The sequence below is a fragment of the Anolis sagrei genome, chromosome 9 (assembly GCF_037176765.1).
Source record: "Anolis sagrei isolate rAnoSag1 chromosome 9, rAnoSag1.mat, whole genome shotgun sequence".
Classification (NCBI taxonomy): Eukaryota; Metazoa; Chordata; class Lepidosauria; order Squamata; family Dactyloidae; genus Anolis; species Anolis sagrei.
Window position 1 is genome coordinate 23,311,933 of NC_090029.1, and position 20,039 is coordinate 23,331,971.

The 20,039-nt window shown below is 41.1% G+C and overlaps 1 protein-coding gene across 3 annotated transcripts in view; it reads left to right on the forward strand.

The window, feature by feature from the left end:
• The window catches only part of CTDSPL2 (CTD small phosphatase like 2), a 33,224-nt gene extending 15,587 nt beyond the window's left edge, over positions 1-17,637 (forward strand). For all 3 annotated transcript variants that reach the window (XM_060755415.2, XM_060755416.2, XM_060755417.2), the window contains 11 exons: positions 179-317; positions 2,538-2,687; positions 2,875-3,090; positions 4,211-4,289; positions 5,029-5,140; positions 5,284-5,370; positions 9,966-10,028; positions 10,131-10,210; positions 11,301-11,427; positions 11,816-11,911; positions 12,926-17,637. In XM_060755415.2, the coding sequence (XP_060611398.1) occupies positions 179-317; positions 2,538-2,687; positions 2,875-3,090; positions 4,211-4,289; positions 5,029-5,140; positions 5,284-5,370; positions 9,966-10,028; positions 10,131-10,210; positions 11,301-11,427; positions 11,816-11,911; positions 12,926-12,991 (1,215 nt within the window). In that variant the 3' untranslated portion in view covers positions 12,992-17,637. The remainder of the gene's footprint in view (positions 1-178; positions 318-2,537; positions 2,688-2,874; positions 3,091-4,210; positions 4,290-5,028; positions 5,141-5,283; positions 5,371-9,965; positions 10,029-10,130; positions 10,211-11,300; positions 11,428-11,815; positions 11,912-12,925) is intronic.
• Positions 17,638-20,039: the final 2,402 nt, after the last annotated feature.

A 20,039-nucleotide genomic window follows, 5' to 3' on the forward strand; every position in this document is an offset into this window, starting at 1 on the left:
AATCGTCTTCTTTTTTCTATATATCTATATGAAACCCAGAATTATTTTTGTTGGCGAAAGTTTGGATTTTTAGGATTTTAACTTGAATCATGGCCATACAAAACACCCAAACCATAAAAAAGAGGTTTCAGCCTGCGTAAAGGCCAGGCTGTAATATGGCTGTGCTTTATTTCTTTAGGATGAGAAAGAACACCCTGCAAAAAGAAGTAGGATCGAGCGGGATATAGATGACAGCCTGATTATATCCACTTCGCGAACAGGAGACAAACCGAACAAACAACTCCCTCGAGTGAGGAGGAAAAGTCAAGTGAATGGAGGTTTGTAAATATTCCACTTCAGCAAGTCATGCAAGGCCTTTGGTCTTTCTGCATCAGTGAAGTAATTAAGACTTTTGGCACTGCTTTCACAGAGGTAGAGGGATCTGCCTGCCAACAAGCTGGGAGTACCCTTTGGTTTGTGTGTATAGTGCCTCTTTGTGGTGTTTTTCCCCTTCCTTGATGCTTACAGTAAACATCCAGGGCAGGATGTTACGCATATTTTGCAGAGCTGAGAAGGCGTCTTATCCAAGGCTCCAGAATGAGCCTTGAATATAGCTGAGCAAGGCTTTAGCATGTCTTTGAGTTTATTATTATCCCGGTGCTTCCTTGCCCAGAATGGACTCTGCTGATGGGTCTGAGGCCGGAGGTTGGGCTGAGTTCTCCTGTGTCGATGGGGATGCTACAGTTGTATTATTTCCTGTGCAGAATTCATAGGCTGACGCTTCTCCCATCAAGGAAGTCAGCAACCTGATATATTATGGCATAGGCATGCTTCATTTGCCTGTTCTTTTTTAAGTATTTAAAAAGTAAATGATTTATTTATCAATCATCACTGATATTCCTGCTCTGAGCAGTTTTCATAGATTATCATATCATTAGGGTGGCTATGGCGGGTCATCAATATTTCTGTTGGGTCAAGTATCTATTTCAGGCCTGCACGAGTTGGCAGGAGTTAAGGGGACAAATTAGATAGCCTAACCCTCTTGGGGCCGCAAATAGGTTTTTAGCACCTCACTTCCCAAGTAAAGTATAATAAATGATTAATTGGGATTGTTTTTGTTGTGTGCCTTCAAGTAATTTCAGACTTAGGGCAACCCTCTCACAGAGTTTTTTTTGTCAGTATTTGTTCAAATGGGATTTGTCTTTGTCTTATGAGGCTGAGAGTGTGTGACTTGCCTGAAAGCATTCAGTGGGTTCAAAGCCACAGTCTTAGGTTCAAATCACATTCTAAATTCATTCCTTCTCTTTTTCTCCCTTCCTTCTCTTTCTTCCTTGCTTCCTTTCTCCCTTCCCTCCCTCCCTTCCTCTTCTCCTTCCTTCTTTTCCTTCCTTCCTCTTCCTCTTCCTCTTCCTCTTTCTTGCTCTCCTTTATTCCTTCTCTTTTTCCTACCCTCTCTCCCATCTTCTTCCTTCCCTCTCTCTTTCCTACCTAACATTTTTTCCTTCCCTTCCTGTCTCCCTTTCTCCCTCTTTTTTTTTCTTTCCCTGTCCCTTCTCCTCCCCCCTTCCTTTCTTTATCTCTCCCCCCCCCCCACTTTTTTTTTTTACACAAACCAGGGAGGGCAAAGGCAGGAGAGTCCTGGCTGGCAGTGTGTGCAAGGCACACCAATGGCTTATGTGGGCCACATGGTGTGCGGGACTGGTCTATACTCTTAGTGGGGATTCGGCAAAGTCAGAGGTAGCCAATTGTGATGCTTCCAGCTTCACTGCCTTGGAGATTGTAGGCCATAGGTCCAGCCCCCCTGGTTAGTTGGATAGATTAGCAAGTAGCTTTTTGGTATTTGGGTGCAAACTGCAAAATGAGTCCAGAAGTTTTTGTACTGGTCCACTAGATGTGGTACTATATTTTTAAAGAGGAGTGAAACTTCCATAATCCCTTACCATTGGCTTTTGTGGGATTTAGACTACAGTTTAATGACAACTTGTTAAGGGACCAACTTGCATCCCTGCTACTTACACCCATTGGCTGCTTTAGGTGCAATGGATGACTGTGTTCTGTTGCTAGAGAAATAGGTTCCAGGCGTGTTGGTTCACTGTATTCCCAGCCTTTTGCCTCAGGCAGAGCCACAGATGGAAGATTGTTTTTAACTTGAATATTAGATCAACGACTTGACAGACTGTGCTTAGTCTAAACATGATTTGTGAAGTTGACTTGCTGTAGGTAAACCATCAAAATTAAACCACGCTTTGGGATTTGAATGTAGTACCAAATTGCAGTTAACGTGAAATGAAAGCATGCCACATATGAAGAAGCGGGCAAGCACAGGAGCCCAAGGTTCATTTTTAGAGCATTAAACCATACATTTGAATCAGAGCATTGTGTCAGGAGCTGTATATTTTTCTTTATGGCCATACCTTTAAGAGATTGAACTTTGCCTGCTGGCATTTTGTCATTGTAGCTTTGTGTGTGTCTAACCTATTGTAGTGAAAATGAAAGCAGGGACACCTCTGACTGTGGGAAATTGCTTAGTACCTGTCTTGCTTATGTGTCTGTTCCAGAAGCTGGAAATTATGAAATGACAAACCAGCATGTTAGGCAAAATGGGAAGTTGGAGGATAATCCCGCCGCCGGCAGCCCCCCACGGACTACGTTACTGGGGACCATATTCTCTCCTGTCTTCAATTTCTTCTCACCAGCAAATAAAAATGGCAAGTACCATGCAAAGCTTCCATTATAAGTTATATACCACTAAAAATAAAAAACCCTGTCCCTTGTAAGAGAGTTGTCTTCTACATGGACACTTTCCGTTATTCCTCTCTAAGAACAAACACTTGTGCAAATCTTCCTTCTTGCCTGATTGCAATGGCAGTCCATGAAAGGATGTCTGTGTTTCAGGTTCGGCCGGATCAGAGTCTCCCGGCCAAGCTGTGGAGGCCGAAGAAATCGTGAAGCAGCTGGACATGGAGCAAGTGGACGAGATCATCACCAGCACTGCTGCCTCAGCAAACGGGACCCCTTACGCCAGCCAAGTGGCACAGGTCAGATCGACAATCAACAACGGCCTGGAGGAAGCCGAGGATGTGACGGATCGCGACCTGCCTCCACTCACTGGTGAGAGCTAGCAGTGCTTTGACTGACCTGCAAGCAGGACCTGCTCACTGGAGGAGTCTTTAGGGGCCTTAAGAACTGGTGCCCCAGGGACAAAGAGGTCCCTGTCTGTTTTTGGAAAAATGGCATTCATGACCTTTCTGAAAAGAAAATTGATGTCATATCCTTTTTGCAAATGTGAATCTCCATGAACATTTGGAAACCACCTTTGGAAAACCACTAGTCAAGGGAAGGAAGGCATGACCTTGTTTGAAGTCAACCCTTTGAAAAAAGGATGTTCACAAGCATTCATATGATAGCACACAGGTAGCTCAGTTGTTAAACTGATAAACCATGTCTTTGAACTGCCAGGAACAAAGACATTCAACTGAAGATCCTCCCTCCCTCTCTCTCTTCTTTCACTGAAGGCAAGGCAGTTTACAAAATCTGAAATTGAGCTCTTTGGAGAAAGCAGTAAGAAGGAAAGATTTAAGTTCCAGGGACCGCTATTACAGTTTTTTTTTAAAAAACTGCCTTGCCTTTGAAGAAGGAAGGTAGGGCTTAAAAGGCTCAGCAACTATTATGTGAACACAAAAATACCAATTTTGCCACCCAAAAATGGGGTGTGACTGTTATGCAATGATGACTATAATGCAATGAAATATGGTAGTTGCCTTGTGTGTCTTTGTCCCACCCGCTCACATTCAGAAAAAGAGCAAAGGAAGTGTCTCTCCTTGGCTGCTAAGTATAAGGCCTAAGAAGTGTACAGTGTTTCACTGAAATATATTTTTCAGATCGGTTGTGTCTTTAGCTGTCCATATACATGTGACTTGTGTCAGTAGCTGAGCTCACTTGAGATCCTTCTGAAATAATACCTGGCCTTTTAAACTCACGTTTGAAAAAAATGATGACAATTTTAATCTTTATTTGTCAGGCATCTATTTCACGAGAAATAGGTTTATCAGGTACAGGTGGAAGTTGTTCAGATTAGAGAATTCTGTGTGCCAGACAAGGACCATAGAAATGAAGACGGGACCTTTGAGGTCCAACGGCCAAATGTAAAGGTTTTTTAACATTCTGCTCTTCAATGGGAAGCTCCTTTGCTCTTCCAGGGAACTCACAGTGGTAATTTGTGTTCTCTTAGCGCCAGTGTCTCCCGACAGCGGCTACTCATCAGCTCACGCAGAAGCCACCTATGAAGAAGACTGGGAAGTCTTTGATCCGTAAGTGTCCCTCTTTATTTAGTCACTGTCTCTCTAAAGGCACAAAGCAGTTCCTTGTAAGTAAGGTTTGTGGTGGGATCCTGTGTTAACAACATTACAATAATTGAAGTATATATTTAAGCTGACCCAAATATAAGCTGAGGCACCTAATTTTACCACAAAAAACTGGGAAACCATATTGACTCAATATAAGCTGAGGGTGGGGAATGCAGCAGCTACTGGTAAATTTTCAAAATCAAAATAAATACCAAAAATTACATTAATTGAGGCATCAGTAGGTTAAATGTTTTTGAATATTTACATAAAACTGTAATTTAAGATAAGACTATCCAGCTCTGATTAAACCATTATTCCTATCTTCTTTAATGTAAATGTGCTTATATCCTTCCAATAATAATAGAGTAAAATAATAAATGTAATAATAATAAAAATAATAGAGTAAAATAATGGAAATGTAACAATTACAGCAATAATAGAGTAAAATAATGTAATAATAAAATAGAGTAAAATAATAAATGTAGTAATAATAATAATAAAGAGTAAAATAATAAATGTAATAAAATAATAAACAGAATAAAATCATAAATATAATCAAAATAACGATAATAGAGTAAAATGATAAATAACTTTGACTTGAGTATTTTTCAATCTAATAAAAGGGATGAAAAACTCAGCTTAGGCTCAAGTATATACGGTATATTGGGTTATCAGATGCTATCTTGACCTCCTTCCCTCCTAGGTATTACTTCATCAAGCACGTCCCCCCACTTACAGAAGAACAACTTAACCGGAAACCTGCTCTTCCACTGAAAACGAGAAGCACACCAGAGTTCTCCTTAGTTCTAGACTTGGTAAGGAGAACAATTGGGAAGTGAATACTAAACCATGGTGGCATTTGATTTGCATGCGCAGTAGAAATAGCAGGCGGGCAGGGCTTCATTTCAGATTCACAGATTTTCTGCTTTTAAATCTCACTTTTTAAACTTCTTTTTAGGATGAAACTCTAGTACACTGTAGTCTAAACGAACTAGAAGATGCCGCACTCACATTTCCAGTTCTTTTCCAAGATGTCATTTACCAGGTAATCAGAACCCTGATCAGGTGGAGTATCGGTCTGCTTTGTGCCGGGTTAAGTGGGCAAACACTGGCCTACCTGGTATCCTCTCCCCCTTCTAAACACTGGTAACTAAGAGGCATTTATGAAATTTCATCAGGTAGCAGATGTATTGTGGCACACTGGTTTTTACCTTGACAGTTGTTATCATGTTCAGTTGTATGGATTTCAACCTTTAGAAAGCTAGAAGGATTCCTCTTTGGTGCATTTGCTCCAGCCAGTGAAATAAAGGAAAACTAGTACTTTAAACAGCAATCATTTTACATTGGAAGATCTTCCTTCCAGCTTTGATTTTTATTCCTTGTGTAATAATAATAAAACCAGCCCATGCTAGGGAAACATGGAAGGGGGAAAAGACACTCAGAACTTGGGGATAAACATGCTTTTCAGAAGCAAATCCATCTCTTCATTCCTAGTTAGGTGCTGCTTTTGTGGCGAGAGGTGCTCTTGTTGATGGAGAACGCTAACTGTTGGTTGTACTTCACAACGTATCCTTAGCCTCCATCTACTACTGTGCATTCAACCTCTCTGTCGGAGAAGAACAGGGAAAGGAGGAGGAGGAGGCGGAGGAGAGTGCTCCAGTAACTGCCAAAGATGCTGCCCTGACCCCGGCTGTTGTCCTCAGGTCCCTATTGTGTGATGTACCTGGGAGTGGCAACAGCGTCCCTCCATGTAGTTCGCACGATATTGGACCCTTCTGTAGTCTCTTTGGAGAGTGACTTCAGGCACCTTAAACGGACCCTGGTCCAGGTATTTCACCCTAATTTTAAAACTTGTCTTTTTTGTCTTTTGCTTTATTTCAAAATTTTTCAAAATTCTGAAGCTTTAAAAAAAAACAGACAAAAACTTGTTTTCTCTCTTCGTATTTGGTCTTGGCAGTGTTGAGAATTCTTCTTAAGCCACATAAGTTAGGAAGATACAGTTCACAGTTGAGTATCATGAAACCAAGACAGTGCCTCCCCGCCTTCCCCAGGTCTCTCGAAGCCATTGTTCAGCAAATGGGTGTTTTGTGACTCTCAGTGGTCGAGATGGGTGAAAATGAAAATGACTGAGTAGTAGCCTCTAATTTAAGAATTTGTTAATACGATGTTTTTGTAAACTGCTTTTGTGTATATACCTGGTTTCCATTCTTTATCACAATGTTGATTTTGAATCCTTCTGCCTGCTGTGGCTCCTAACTTGCTCCTGATGAGGATATCTGTGGAGTATTAAAATGGGGAAGTCTTCTACACTGCCATATAATGTAGTTTGAACTGCATTATATGGTCACTGTTGACTCTTATAACACTATGTAACAAGATTTGAAAGAAATTCTGTTCCTTGTTTGAAAATATTATTTCCTGTTTAATTGTTTGATACTTAGTTTGAAAGTACAGTAGAGTCTCAGTTATCCAACATAAATGGGCCGGCAGAACATTGGATAAGTGAAAATGTTGGCTAATAGGGAGGGATTGCTTATTAAGTCGCTCATTCAGGCGACTTCCTTCCTGCCTCCTCCAGGCCCCGGTTCCCTACCCTGCTTGTCACCGGGCCTGGTCAGAGGCAAACAGGCTTCTGTTTCTGCTGCCTTTGACGTTAAGACCTGGCCCAGTGAGGAAGTGAGCAATGGAAGGTGGCAAAGGCGGCAGCAGAAGCAGAAGCCTGCCTGCCTCTTCCAGACTCCTGCTTCTGCTGCCATCTTTGCCATCTGCCCTCCCTCCCTCGCTTACACACCTCACTTGCTCACTCACCGGGCTGGGTCATGGCGGCAAAGGCAGCAGCAAAACCAGGGCCCGGCCTGGTGAGTGAGTGAGCGAGGAAGGGCAGCAAAGGTGGCTGCTGCCGCTGCCGCCATCACCTTTGCCACCAGGACGAGTGGGGTAGGGAACCGGGGTCTGGAGGAAGCAGGAAGAAGAGGCCAGGCTCCTGCTTCTGCCGTCACTGCCACCTTTGTCGCCTGCTCTCCCTTGGGCAGAACCAGGACCCGGCTGGGAGGGTGGGTGAGGGAGGGTGGGTGAGGGAGGGTGGGCGGCAAAGGCAGCCACCACCACTTTTGCTGCTGGGAAGAGCGGGGCGTCGGATAATACAGAGTGTCGGATGAGTGTAGGTTGAATAACCAAGACTATTGTAGTTGTTCTACTCCAGAAACTTCATTTTTGTGGCTGCCACAAACTAGGTTGAATGGGTTGTGACGTGACGAGATACTCATTGAAAAACTAAAGCAAAATGTGCTGTAGGATGTCCTACAAAAGCAAGGTTTTTGCAATTTAATAAACTTTTCCCCATGCTTTTATGATAGAACCAATAAGGAAATGACTTCTATAACCCAGGAACGAAAATTGTGTTAGGAGTCTAATGCAGATTAAGTGCATTAAAGCGGATGAAGTGAGTCTACACTGCCATATAATTCTGTCCAATCTGCATTGTAATGGCAGTGTAGATGGGGCCTAGGAAAGAACTGTCGGTATCACAGTTCAGGAGGGAAAGCTGGGCCTCCTTGTTATTGTTCTCTCTGTTTGTTTGCAGGAGCTGTTTAATCAAATTTTAAACCAAAAGGCATGAACTTATGTTTTCAATCCCTTTCATAAAAGTGTGCCAGGCTCTTGTGTCCTAAGAGTGCATCAGCTGTCTGTGCAGAGTTAAATGTACTGCTAACTTAGTATTAACCCTACCCTAATAACAGCTAAATGTTATCAAGAATTTGGATGTGAACTGTTATTTTGCCTTCAATGTGATTGTGACCCGAGCTCTAACCCAACTTGTTTGCAGGACTGTGTAGAACAGACTTGCCAGCCTGCAGTTCTCTAGGTGTTTTGGATTTTAGCTCCCAGGATCCCTGACCATCAGACAAGTTGGCAATAAGGGCTTCTGAGAGTTGGGGCAATAAGGGCTTCTGAGAGTTGGGGTCCAAAATATCTGGAGGGCTGAAGGTTGGGCAGGCCTGGTGGTGGAGGTAATAACTTGGCACAGATGTGTGTTTCCTCCTTTGCAGCCCAACAACAAATTCATATTCCATCGGGTGCAGGCTGGTCTACAGTCCCTCCTTTGCACTGAATGAGATTGAGACACCAGAATGCTTTACCTAAATGGAGGTCTAAGTGCCTGGTATAGGTGGCCTTTGTTAATTTAGTAACATGCTATTCATTAAAACACTTCCATTTCACCCTTTATTGCTGTATCTCATGACTGTGCAATGCAGACAGTTTGAAACACTTCCAGATCCAAGCCATAAATAATGTGAACAACTTATTAAACACATTTGTGATGAAACCACTCTTTAAAATCATGTACAATTATACAGGACTTGAAATAATTATTTAAAGCTTTAATAAAAGCTAGGTTTTGATTGGAAAGAAATCTGTGTTGACCACAGCCAAGAAAGCCCTCTCCTGTGTCCCCTAGACTTTGTGTATTGGAGGAAGACTCAGTGGGTTCATTAAGGGTGAATAAGAGCTTTTAATCTGACTGTTATTTCAGAACTTGCTTTTGCCCTCCACTGTCAAATCTCTAAAAAAACAAAATATCTCTCTTTACTTCAGAATGTTTTTTTTCCTGATGGGAGAGCTAAATGCAATTCAGACTGCAAAGTAGTTCTTCCAAGTAATTTATTTTGAACACTGTAATGTGGGTCAGGAAATCTATGCTCTAATGGATGGAAATTGCTTTTGTGATCTGTCCCCATCTATGGCGGAGGCATATAAAGTTTACTTTAAAAGTTTACTTAATTGTTATTTTAAATGCTTTTTTGTGATGGAATTATTCAGTCTGGCAGAAGATTCTAGCTAAAAATGAGTGGTTTTGAAATTCAAAAGCGTATATTGTTTCTAATCAGTTGCCTTGAGTCTCCCTGTGGAGAGAAAATGCAGGGTATAAATATACATAATAATATTATTAATAATAATAGACTGATACATTACACAGTCCTAGACACTTGAGAAGTGTCGACGTATGCTTAAATACAAAAGCCAGCATAGTGGTCTTTTTGCTGTGTACTACTCTTGTTGTGTATCAAATAATAATAGACTGAATAATAATTTTATTTATTAACTGCCTCTCCTTTTGGCTTAAGGTAGGGCCCAATATAGTCAAAGACATTTATAAAATGTTTTAATGTTTATATATTAATAGATTGTAAATTGTACTGAAATACTTTTAATGTAACCTGCTTTGAATCTCCTTGAGAGTAAAGCAGGATATAAATGATGATGATAATAATAATAATATTAAAAGCAAATATTCAAATGTAGTTAAAACACAACATACAAGCACATATTAAAATAAACACATATTACTTGAAATACTAAGAGATTGGTGAGTGAGAAGAAAGCGAGAAGATACTGCTTTTAATTAAGGCATTGCCTGGTCTATGTTCAGTAAATCATGCTATAAATCCTTTTGTGCATTCAGTAATGGAAATTGCAGGAATGCCATACATATTTTGACACACATCATGCCTCTGTTAATAACTATGGATTGTGTGAACCTCTTTATTATTTGTAGTTTGAGACGTCCCTGGTGTTTGAAGCAAGTCTTCTTCCTCTTTGGGGCCTCTGTCTTTAAACCACCTTCTCTTCTTATTCCAGGTTTACGTACGATTAAGACCATTCTTCAGAGAGTTCTTGGAACGTATGTCTCAAATCTATGAGGTAATCCAACTTGCTTTGGCCTTGCTCTGTGTTTTGTTAAGGTCTTAATCTTTGTCAGGAGAATATATCTCATATAGTATTGCTTCTTTGCTTCCTTTGCAGATCATTCTTTTTACCGCCTCTAAGAAAGTGTATGCAGACAAATTGCTGAACATTCTAGACCCTAAGAAGCAGCTGGTGAGGTGAGTATATGTGCATCTTTGTGTGTGTGTGCGTGTGTGTATAAATAAATGTTCTGGCTTAGGTACCCAGCGATGCCTGGGTTTGGCCTTTTGTCATGCTATTTATTAGAATTCCCATTTGAAAATGTATGAGGGTGTGAGTGAACTATAACTCCCAAAATTCAAGGTCAACCCCCTCCAAAAAACAAAAACCCAGCCAGTGTTTTCAGTTGGTCATATTGAATCTGTGTACCAAGTTTTATCCAAATGCATCACTGGCTAGGTTCACAATCTCTCTGGATTTGGGTGAACTATAACTCCCAGGTCAATTGCACCAAACGCCCTCCAGTATGTTCTGTTGGTAATTGGGGTCTGCATGCCAAGTTTGGTCAAGATGCATTGTTAGCGGGGGAATCACAGGGCTCTCTGGATGTGGGAGATGTCTTGGAAAATACACACACACATCAGTGGTTCGCAACCTGTGGTCCGTGGATTTCCAGTGGTCTGCAAGAATGAAAATAAGGTCTGCGGCCTCACCATTAGTACACTGTTGCCTCGAAACCACATGGCAACGAGAGCGACTGGTCTTGCAAAACCCTTTAGTAGTGCCAGGGTAACGGGGATGTTGGGAGGAGAGAACCGGACTATCCGCGAAAGATTGCTACTACTATTTCAGCACTAGATTATTAAATATGTTTTTTTGTGGGTGAGCAGATGGCGACTATTGGATGGCATATGCTCTATATCAGAAACGAGAGCTAATGTGGTCTATCCAATGCAGTTTTCTTAATCGGCGCCCAAAATAACCAGATCGAATCTAAAGTTGGCCAAAAGCTGATTCATAACCCCTTTGGTACTAATGTTGGAGAGTAGTCCCTGCTAAAAAAAAAGGTTGGAAACCACTGATATACATGCATGGATTACAAACCCAAACACTGATTAATCTGAGATTTGCCATATAAATACACAAAACAACTTGAACATTTTAAATATTGTTAACATGAACGCTTCTGAGGATTCAAATGTCACTTTTGAAGAAACGTTTTGCAAACACGATTTCTTTTTATGTGCCTGTAATTGGGGCGTTGTTTTCCTTACAATTTGCTTGCAGGCATCGGCTTTTCCGAGAGCATTGCGTTTGCGTACAAGGCAACTACATAAAGGACTTAAACATCCTCGGCAGAGATCTCTCCAAGACGATCATTATTGATAATTCACCACAAGCCTTTGCCTATCAGGTGAGCGTGTTTTTTCCAGTCCACTTTTCAAATGTTACATTTTTTTAAAAAAACAACAACAAAACAAATGAAGACAAAATATATTTTGACACAATTGTTTCTTGCCTTCAGAGCTAAAAAGAAAATCATAGTTTTATGAATGAGAAATTGTTTATGAAGGAAAAGGGAAACACCCAATTTGTTGTGATTTTCACCATGAAATACATACAATACTTTCAACAAAGCCATTTTCACTATAAAACATTTGCAGCAGCCCCCCTACAAAGAAGGTTTTATTATGAAGGTGTTTTCTGATAACTACAGCTAGAATAATGACACAATTTGATTCACAATCGCTGAAAAGGAAACGAAGTAACTTGCCTTCTTTGTGTTTTGTTTGAAATTTCAGCTTTCAAATGGGATTCCAATAGAGAGCTGGTTCATGGACAAAAACGACAACGAACTCCTAAAACTGATTCCTTTTCTTGAAAAACTTGTAGAGCTGGTACGTATTTTAGTAAAGGGATGTGTTTTCTCTCTCTGATTTGCCAAAAGTACTTCTTATATGATCAGAAAAGGAAACCTAGACAGTCATTCTGCAGACCTTTGCTTGTTTCTTTAAAGTTATTTTGCCCTTCCAAAAGCGATGGTTTGTTGACATTACAGTGGAACACCAAAGCTTCCAGCAATGGAAAAGTAAACCTTGGGGTGCATCTCTGCTGTGGAAATAAACCTGGGGACTGTAGTTTTGCAAGGCCTTAATCTTCCTCTGCCAAAGGATGCTGGTGCCACACCAGACTACAAATCCCAGGATCCCATAGCATTGAGTTATGAAATTAGAGATGTGGTCTTTCAAAGAGAAGCTCCTGAAGCAGCTTCCCTTTTGGCTTAGCACTAAGATGATTGTGTGATGCGAACCCTCATTCTGGTGAGGTAATTTAGCCAAATACAGGTGAGCATTAGATTTGAGTAAATACGGTAGCTCAAAACATAGCAGCCAGATTGGTTGCAAGAACATCTTGTCTCCTCCATATTTCATCAGTTGGGGATGCCTCCCCCAAGCACGAACTGCCGCTCTGAGCCAGAGTGAAGACAGAGAAGGCCAGGGGACAGTTCCATCTTGTCTCCTGTGTTATACTAATTTATAATTAATAATAATAATAATAATAATAATAATAATAATAATATGATATTATAATTATATATTTTATATTACATGTAATATTACTAATAATATTACAATATAATTGTATAGTACAATATAATTGTATAGTACAATATAGTGATGTATAGCGCTGATATTGTACTGTACTCATGGTATAATGTATTATATATACACACACACACACACACACACATCTCTTGTAAGCCGCTCTGAGTCTCCTTCGGGATGAGAAGGGCGGCATATAAATGTCGCAAATAAATAAACGTCCAGGAGGGATAAATGTATTTTATTATTGTATCTTATTGCCACCTAGGCATTGTTTATTTCCCTTGTTTTTTCTTTCCCTGGCTCCAGAACGAGGATGTCCGGCCTCACATCCGGGACCGCTTCCGCTTGCACGACTTGCTGCCCCCGGATTAATCCGCGCATGTGACGCCTTAGTCAGATGGAGCGCAAGAGGAAGAAAACGCAGGACCCTTTTATGTGTTTGTTTCTTTTTTGAACTGAAAAACGAAAAAACAAACATTGCCATTACTGTTGAAATTTTGCATTTTTGTACCCTCTCGCTTTTTCTTATCTCTGGCGCCCAGCCGCCATTGAGGGTCACGGAAGGACTTTCTATTATCGCCAAACGGAACCCATCCCGTTCCATGCAGTAGGTAGGCTAGAACAGACCCGTCTTTAGATCTAGTGCGACTCCAATTTGTTTTGGTTTTCTTTTTCTTTTGTTTTTTAATGTACAGGATATATATCTGCCGTTTATAAAGAATTCTGTTTCTGCCACCAGCAGTTTGATCTATTAAAAACACAGGATTTTATGATAATAACAGAGATTGAAAATGGACACTGGTTTTCTCTCTGTTCGGTGCTCTTTCTCTAAGTGGGTTTGTAGCCACTTCGTGTTCCTTTTAAGAGTCTCATTTCAACAGGAATGGCCAGTAAATATGTTTTTCCCCCTCCTTTCCTCCCGTTTAAGGTTTATAACGTTTTTTACATTTTTGAACCTGTATTAGGAGTTTAGGATTTCATTATGCATTCCTTTTAGTTTTGAAGCGGCTTCGTAGTTGTTTTTTCCTGGAAATAGCCAAGTTTTCTTAGGGTTTGTTTTTATTATTATTATTATTATTATTATTATTATTATTATTATTATTATTGAACGGCCATCTTTTTCCCCCTCTCCGCTGCTTTTGTCTGCCTGCATATTGTATATTTGTTTAAAAAACAAAAACAAAAAATATTACCTAGTTTTATTCCATGTAAGTTTCATTTATATATATATTATATATATTATATATATTATTTTTGTTTTGATTTTTTTCTGTAATAATAATAATAATAATAACAACAACAACAATATTCTACTGTAGTGGAAAAAGATCTTTTTCAAAAAGAGGAAAAAAACAAAAACAAATCAAGAGACTGGCTAGATGAGAAGAAATATAAGAATTATTAATAATATACAGAATATTTAAACCATTGTGATGGCATGTGCTTTGGAGGGCGGCGCGCAGGTTCACGGACCAGGATCCAAGAGGAGGAAAAGGAAGCAGAGCGTCGCCTGCAATGAACCCAACGCGGCGAAGGGAGAGAGCAACTCGGATCCGGAAACTCATCAGCATGCTCTGCAGATGGTCACAATCAGTCCTCGGCATTTCGCACATTTCACAGGGAATGGCGCCGACGCGGTAACTATGCATCGCCAGAGAGAGAAGGTCCTTCCCATACACTCCTTTGGCCCCTTTCTCCCCTGAACGTGCCATCATAGTGGTTTTCTATGCGATATGGGAATGGCTTCCAAGCCGCGGCCCCCTCATGCAGTGCGTTCACGAGGCCAATATTTTTGTAACGGAGCGTTGTCTCCTTTTTAGGAGGAGGCTTTTTATGGAGAAAGGGGGGGGGGGGATAAAAATTTGTAGACGTTAGTAAAATTTTGCCTCTTAAGACAAAAATAGAAACTGCATGGAGGGGCGGCCATCGGCTCCGGGGGCCATTTTTGTGTGTGTGTGTAAAGGACGTTGCAGAATGGCACTTTTTCTAAAGAGAAGTTTGATATTTTGTATGCTTGTTAAAGAAAGTACAGTATTGGAAGAAGAAGAAGAAAATTAAAGGTGGACAGCTGATAATTAAGAAGTATGTCAATTAATTTTTTAATGTATATGACCTGTTTACTTGTACAATTTTTATTGTACAAAAAAAATGACACACAGCTTCATTTTCAAATGAGTCCTTAAAATAAGGAAAATCTTTTTAGGAAGACGTTTAATTTTTGTATTTTTTTGATTTTCAAAAAAAGAAGAAGATGAAAAAGGCATGAGTTATGTCGACTTTTTTCCAATGTATTAATGAAGATTTTAACTTTTCATCAGGTTGCGTGTTTTTCTTACTATATTCTCTGTTGTATATTGTAGCTAGCACATTGTGTCACAGAACTGTTTAAAGAAAAAAACAAACGTTAGCATGTAGAGCAAGCCTGCTTTGTGGGGGGGAAATCATTATTTGTTTGCGACAGAAAAAAAAATACAAAATTTAACGGTGGATTTTCTGCACTCACACCAATATGGAGAAAAGCAATTGCTATCCAGAATGCTGACTTCTTTGTAATGTAAAGAAAGGTATTTTGCTTGCAGAGAAATGCTACAGAGAATCTTTGAAATGTATTTATCGTTAGGGCATCCTTACGCTGTTTTTGTCCTTTGATGTCTTTATTGAAATCAAATGTACATACGGTTACATTTCCCCATATATATCTCTATACGGAGGCATATATAGAGATATATATATATAAATATATATATATGTGTGAGTGTGTTTGGAGAGAGGCGGTCCCTGGAAATGTTCCCTTTCCGTTTTTTGTAGAGATATTGGATTTGGAAACATTTTAAGTTGCGGAAGGAAGGCTCCATGGTTATCCTTATGAGAAAAGCAATAGGGGAGGACTCTTGACTTTCTCTTTGGCCCTTTTTTTCCGTGTCAGGAGCAACTTGAGAAACTGAGAAAATGGGCTGTCTGTAAGGACATTGCCCAGGGGATGCCCGAGTGTTTTACCATCCTGTGGGAGGCTTCTCTCATGTCCCTGCATGAGAATATATAATAATAATAATAACAACAACAATACTTTATTTATATTCCACCCTATCTCCCAAGGGGACTCAGGGCGGATCACAGTACACATACATGGCAAACATTCAATGCCGTTTTGGATAGACAATACAGGGACAGAACAGAAAGGAAGTATGTTGTGCCAAAGTCCAGCTTTTTGGTGCCTTGGAAGGTTGTACTCAAATCTAGCCACAGGGGGATGCTGTCGCTCCATCCTCTATGACGAAGAGCCATCAGGACTTCCTCCTTCCTTTTGGTTGCCTGGCATTTTCTGATCTTTTTTCTTTATGGTGTTATAAAATACCTCCCTCACTTGTTTTAGTGGTTTCTAATTTCTCTAATTACAACTTAAGCTGTTTTCAAATTGCTTGCTTACGTCAACAGTAAGCTGGGCTTACAGTCAGCAGCTCACACTGACCTGGGGCTTTAAACTGGCAACCTTTTGGAAGCTGAAGCTGACAGATGGGAGCTAACCCTGCTCCCCAGATTCGGTCAGCAGTCCCGCTAGCACAAGAGTTTAACCCATTGCACCAACAGGGGCTCCTATTTGGGACTTCTGGCAACCAAGATACCACCACTCTCCCTTATTAGTTTAAATTGGTCATGTTTGGGTCTGTGTGCCAAGTTTGGTCCACATTCTTTTCAGAAACAGGAGGTTGATGCTCACTCTTTCTGAGTAGAAAAGGTACCCGACTATTCTTCCGATGGCTTTTCTGCTCTTTTTTTACTCTGGCTGCCCTTGAAGGAGGGTTTTCAGTAGAAAAAAAGGAGTTGCGGTGGCGCAATGGGTTAAACCTTTGTGCCGGCTGGACTGCTGACCTGAAAATTGGGTTGCTGACCTAAAGGTTACTGGTTCGAATCCGTGAGACGGGGTGAGCTTCCGTCTGTCAGCTCTAGCTTGCAGGGTCATGAAAGAAGCCTCCCAGCAGAATGGTAACACATTCCGGCGTCCCCTGGGCAACGTCTCTGTAGACAGCCAATTCTCTCTCAACAGAAGCGACTTCTAGTATGTTCTCAAGTTGCTTCTGATATGATAAAAACCGAAAAAGGGCTGCTTAGAAAGGAGAAATGTTAGAGGAGGACCCACCCCTCAAAGAGGCAAAATGGATATTTCTAGCAAAAGTTTTTGTTGACTAAAATCTGCTGCATCTAGAGCAGAGCTTTCCAACCCTTTCATGTTGGTGACACACTTTTCGCAACACAGTAATTCAGTTTTAATAGCAAACCGGAGGTTAAACCTGGACCCTTATAAGAGATACAGACATATACATAAATTGTAATAGCAAAATATAGGGGGACGGGAGGGGACAGCATGTATTGTGAAAACCTTTAATTGATTTTTGAAATATATGATTTGTACAATATTTGTCAGTTCTGAATATAATTGCACAACATGCTGACACAGAGTTTGGAAAGCTGTGATTTCGAGCATCAGATGCTGTCCGCAGAAATGTCTCCACCCTACTCCCAGTTAGCCTGAAAGGTGTTACTAGATTCCTTTCTGTCTTTTTAAGCTAAACCAGACTGTCACGGCTATGGTTTTCAATGCCGCTACACAGTATTATGGCACATTAGTCTGTATCAAGGCCCCCCAAGATGTCCTCCCCTGGTATGATAACCCCTTTTCCTCGGTGAGAGAATGGGTTGAACATTTCTCTGCGACTTGAAGGAACACTGTACAGTCTTCCCTTTTCCCAGCCCTTGTGCAGTTCCACAGCTCTGCCCCATGAAACCCACCCGCTCTGCTGCTTTTTAGTTCCGCTGATGCATTGCATATGACAAACCTACCTGGTCTGTGACTTCTGATCACTCAAAAAAGGAGGAGGAAAAATACAGAATTGACTTTTTTTTTTTTGGCGACCTGGGATGATGAGGAATGTAGGGAAAGTGATGGTCCTTTTCTGGGACAACCAAATCAACCGTTGCAGGCTGCTCTGTAAATACATATTAAAAGTATCATTTTGTAACTTGGTGCGAGTCTGGTTTTTGATTCTGGTTTCTGCTTTTCAGCTGAGATGTTAAAATCCTTGCACGAGGGTGGCGGGTGGGGCCTTGCTGTGCCAATTAACTTCTGTGGTGGCGTTGAATTGCTTTCCCTGGATTTGGATTTACAAAGTCTCTGAGAAGCCTTCCACTTGTTTCCCCGAAAATAAGATTCTTATTTTTCCATGTAGAAGAATATTCCTATTTATTGTTGAACAAAAACAAATGATCATTTATTATATGCTGTACAGTTTGTTTATTTGTTCAGTCGCTTCCGAGTCTTCATGACCTCCTGGACCAGCACATGCCAGAGCTCCCTGTGGGCTGTGGTCACCCCCAGCTCCTTCAGAGTCAAGCCAGTCACTTTAAGGATGCCATCCATCCATCTTGCCCTTGGTCGGCCCTTCTTCCTTCCTTTTTCCGCAGCATCATTGTCTTCTCTAAGCTTTCCTGGCTTCTCATGATGTGGCCAAAGTACTTCATCTTTGCCTCTACTATCCTTCCCTCCAATGAGCAGTCGGGCTTTATTTCCTGAAGTATGGACTGGTTGGGTCTTCTCGCGGTCCAAGGCACTCAGAATTTTCCGTTGCTTTAACTATGCGGATCTTCGTTGCCAGTGTGATGTCTCTACTCTTCACTCTTTAATCGAGATTGCTCATTGCTCTCTTCCCAAGAAGTAAACATCTTCTGATTTCCTGGCTGCAGTCTGCATCTGCAGTCATCTTTGCACCTAGAAATACAAAGTCTGTCACTGCCTCCATGTTTTCTCCCTCTATTTACCAGTTATGACCCAGTCCAGTTGCCATAATCTTGGTATTTTTGATGTTTAACTGCAACCCAGCTTTTGCCCCTTTCTTCTTTCAACTTGGTTAGAAGGGTCCTCAACTCCCCTTTGCTTTTAGCCATCAAAGTGGTATCATCTGCATACCTAAGGTTGTTAATATTTCTTCCAGCAATTTTAACCCCAGCCTTGCATTCATCAAGCCTCGCATATAATGTGATGTGTTCTGCATACAAGTTGAATAAGTCAAGTGAGAGTAGACAGCCCTGCCGTATGCCTTTCCCAATCTTGAACCATTCTGTTCCATGGTCAGTTCTGGCTGTTGCTACTTGGTCATTATACAGATTCCTCAGGAGAGAGACAAGGTGATTTGGGATGCCCATCCCACCAAGAACTTGCCACAATTTATTATGATCCACACAGTCAAAGGCTTTAGAATAGTCAATAAAACAGAAATAGATGTTTTTCTGAAACTCCCTGCTTTTCTCCATTATCCAGCGGATATTGGCAATTTGGTCTCTCATTCTTCTCCCTTTTCTAAACCCAGCTTGTACATCTGGCAACTCTCGCTCCATGTATTGCTGGAGTCTTTCTTGCAGGATCTTGAGCATGACCTTACTGGCAAGAGAAATAAGTGCAACTGTACTGTGGTTGTCAGTATATAATAAATATACTGTGCCTCACACGCGGCCACAAAAAACAAGGGCTGTAAAGTACTGGATGCTCTGTGTGTGTGTATGTTCAAGCTGTTTCTGACTTGCGGCAACCCCAAAGGGACCAACCATAGGATTTTCTTGGCAAGAGATCCCTTCAGCCTTTGCCTTCCTCTGAGACTGAGAAAGAGTGTCTTGCCAAGGTAGGTTTCCATTGCCATGCAGAGACTACATTTGGCATCCACAATCGAGAGTCCAATGCTCAAATTACTACACCATGCTGGCTCTTGGGTTATGGTTTAGACCTATCTTAGGACAAATCAGACATCCAATCGTTGAATCCTAGAGTCGGAAGGGACCCCAGGGGCTATCCAGTAAGGAAAAGCACAATCAAAGCCCACCCGACAGATGGCCATCCAGCCTCTTTTGAAAACCCTCCAAGGAAGGAGCCTCCAAAGCAGAGAGTTCCACTGTTGAGTGGTAATGAATAGCAAAAGGGTGCATAGACCTCCCTTGTATTCCCTCACCTTTTGCCCCTTTAATTCTTACTTGCATAATAAATCCTCTATATTGTCCAGATTTTCTGCAGCCTCTTTCTAATAGTCAGACCTTGTAGGAGTTTTTCCTCCTTGCTTGTTCCTGGATGGCATTGCATTAGATGGCCCTGGTGGTCTCTTCCAACTCTATACTTCTATCATTTTTAGCAAGCACATATCAGTTCTGATGTGTTTGAACAACACACAACAGGGTTCTATCCAAAGATAGATTCATTTACAGCATTTCTATACCACTTTTCTCACCTCGAGGGGGACTCAAAGCGGTTTCGAGGGGGACTCAAATCTGAACCCTCATCTACCTGAGGGTTGAGACCCAACGGCGCTTGGCTGTTGCTGGAGGAGAGGGAATTTCTATTGGTTAATTCACACTCATTGAAATTATTGATTCCCGTGAG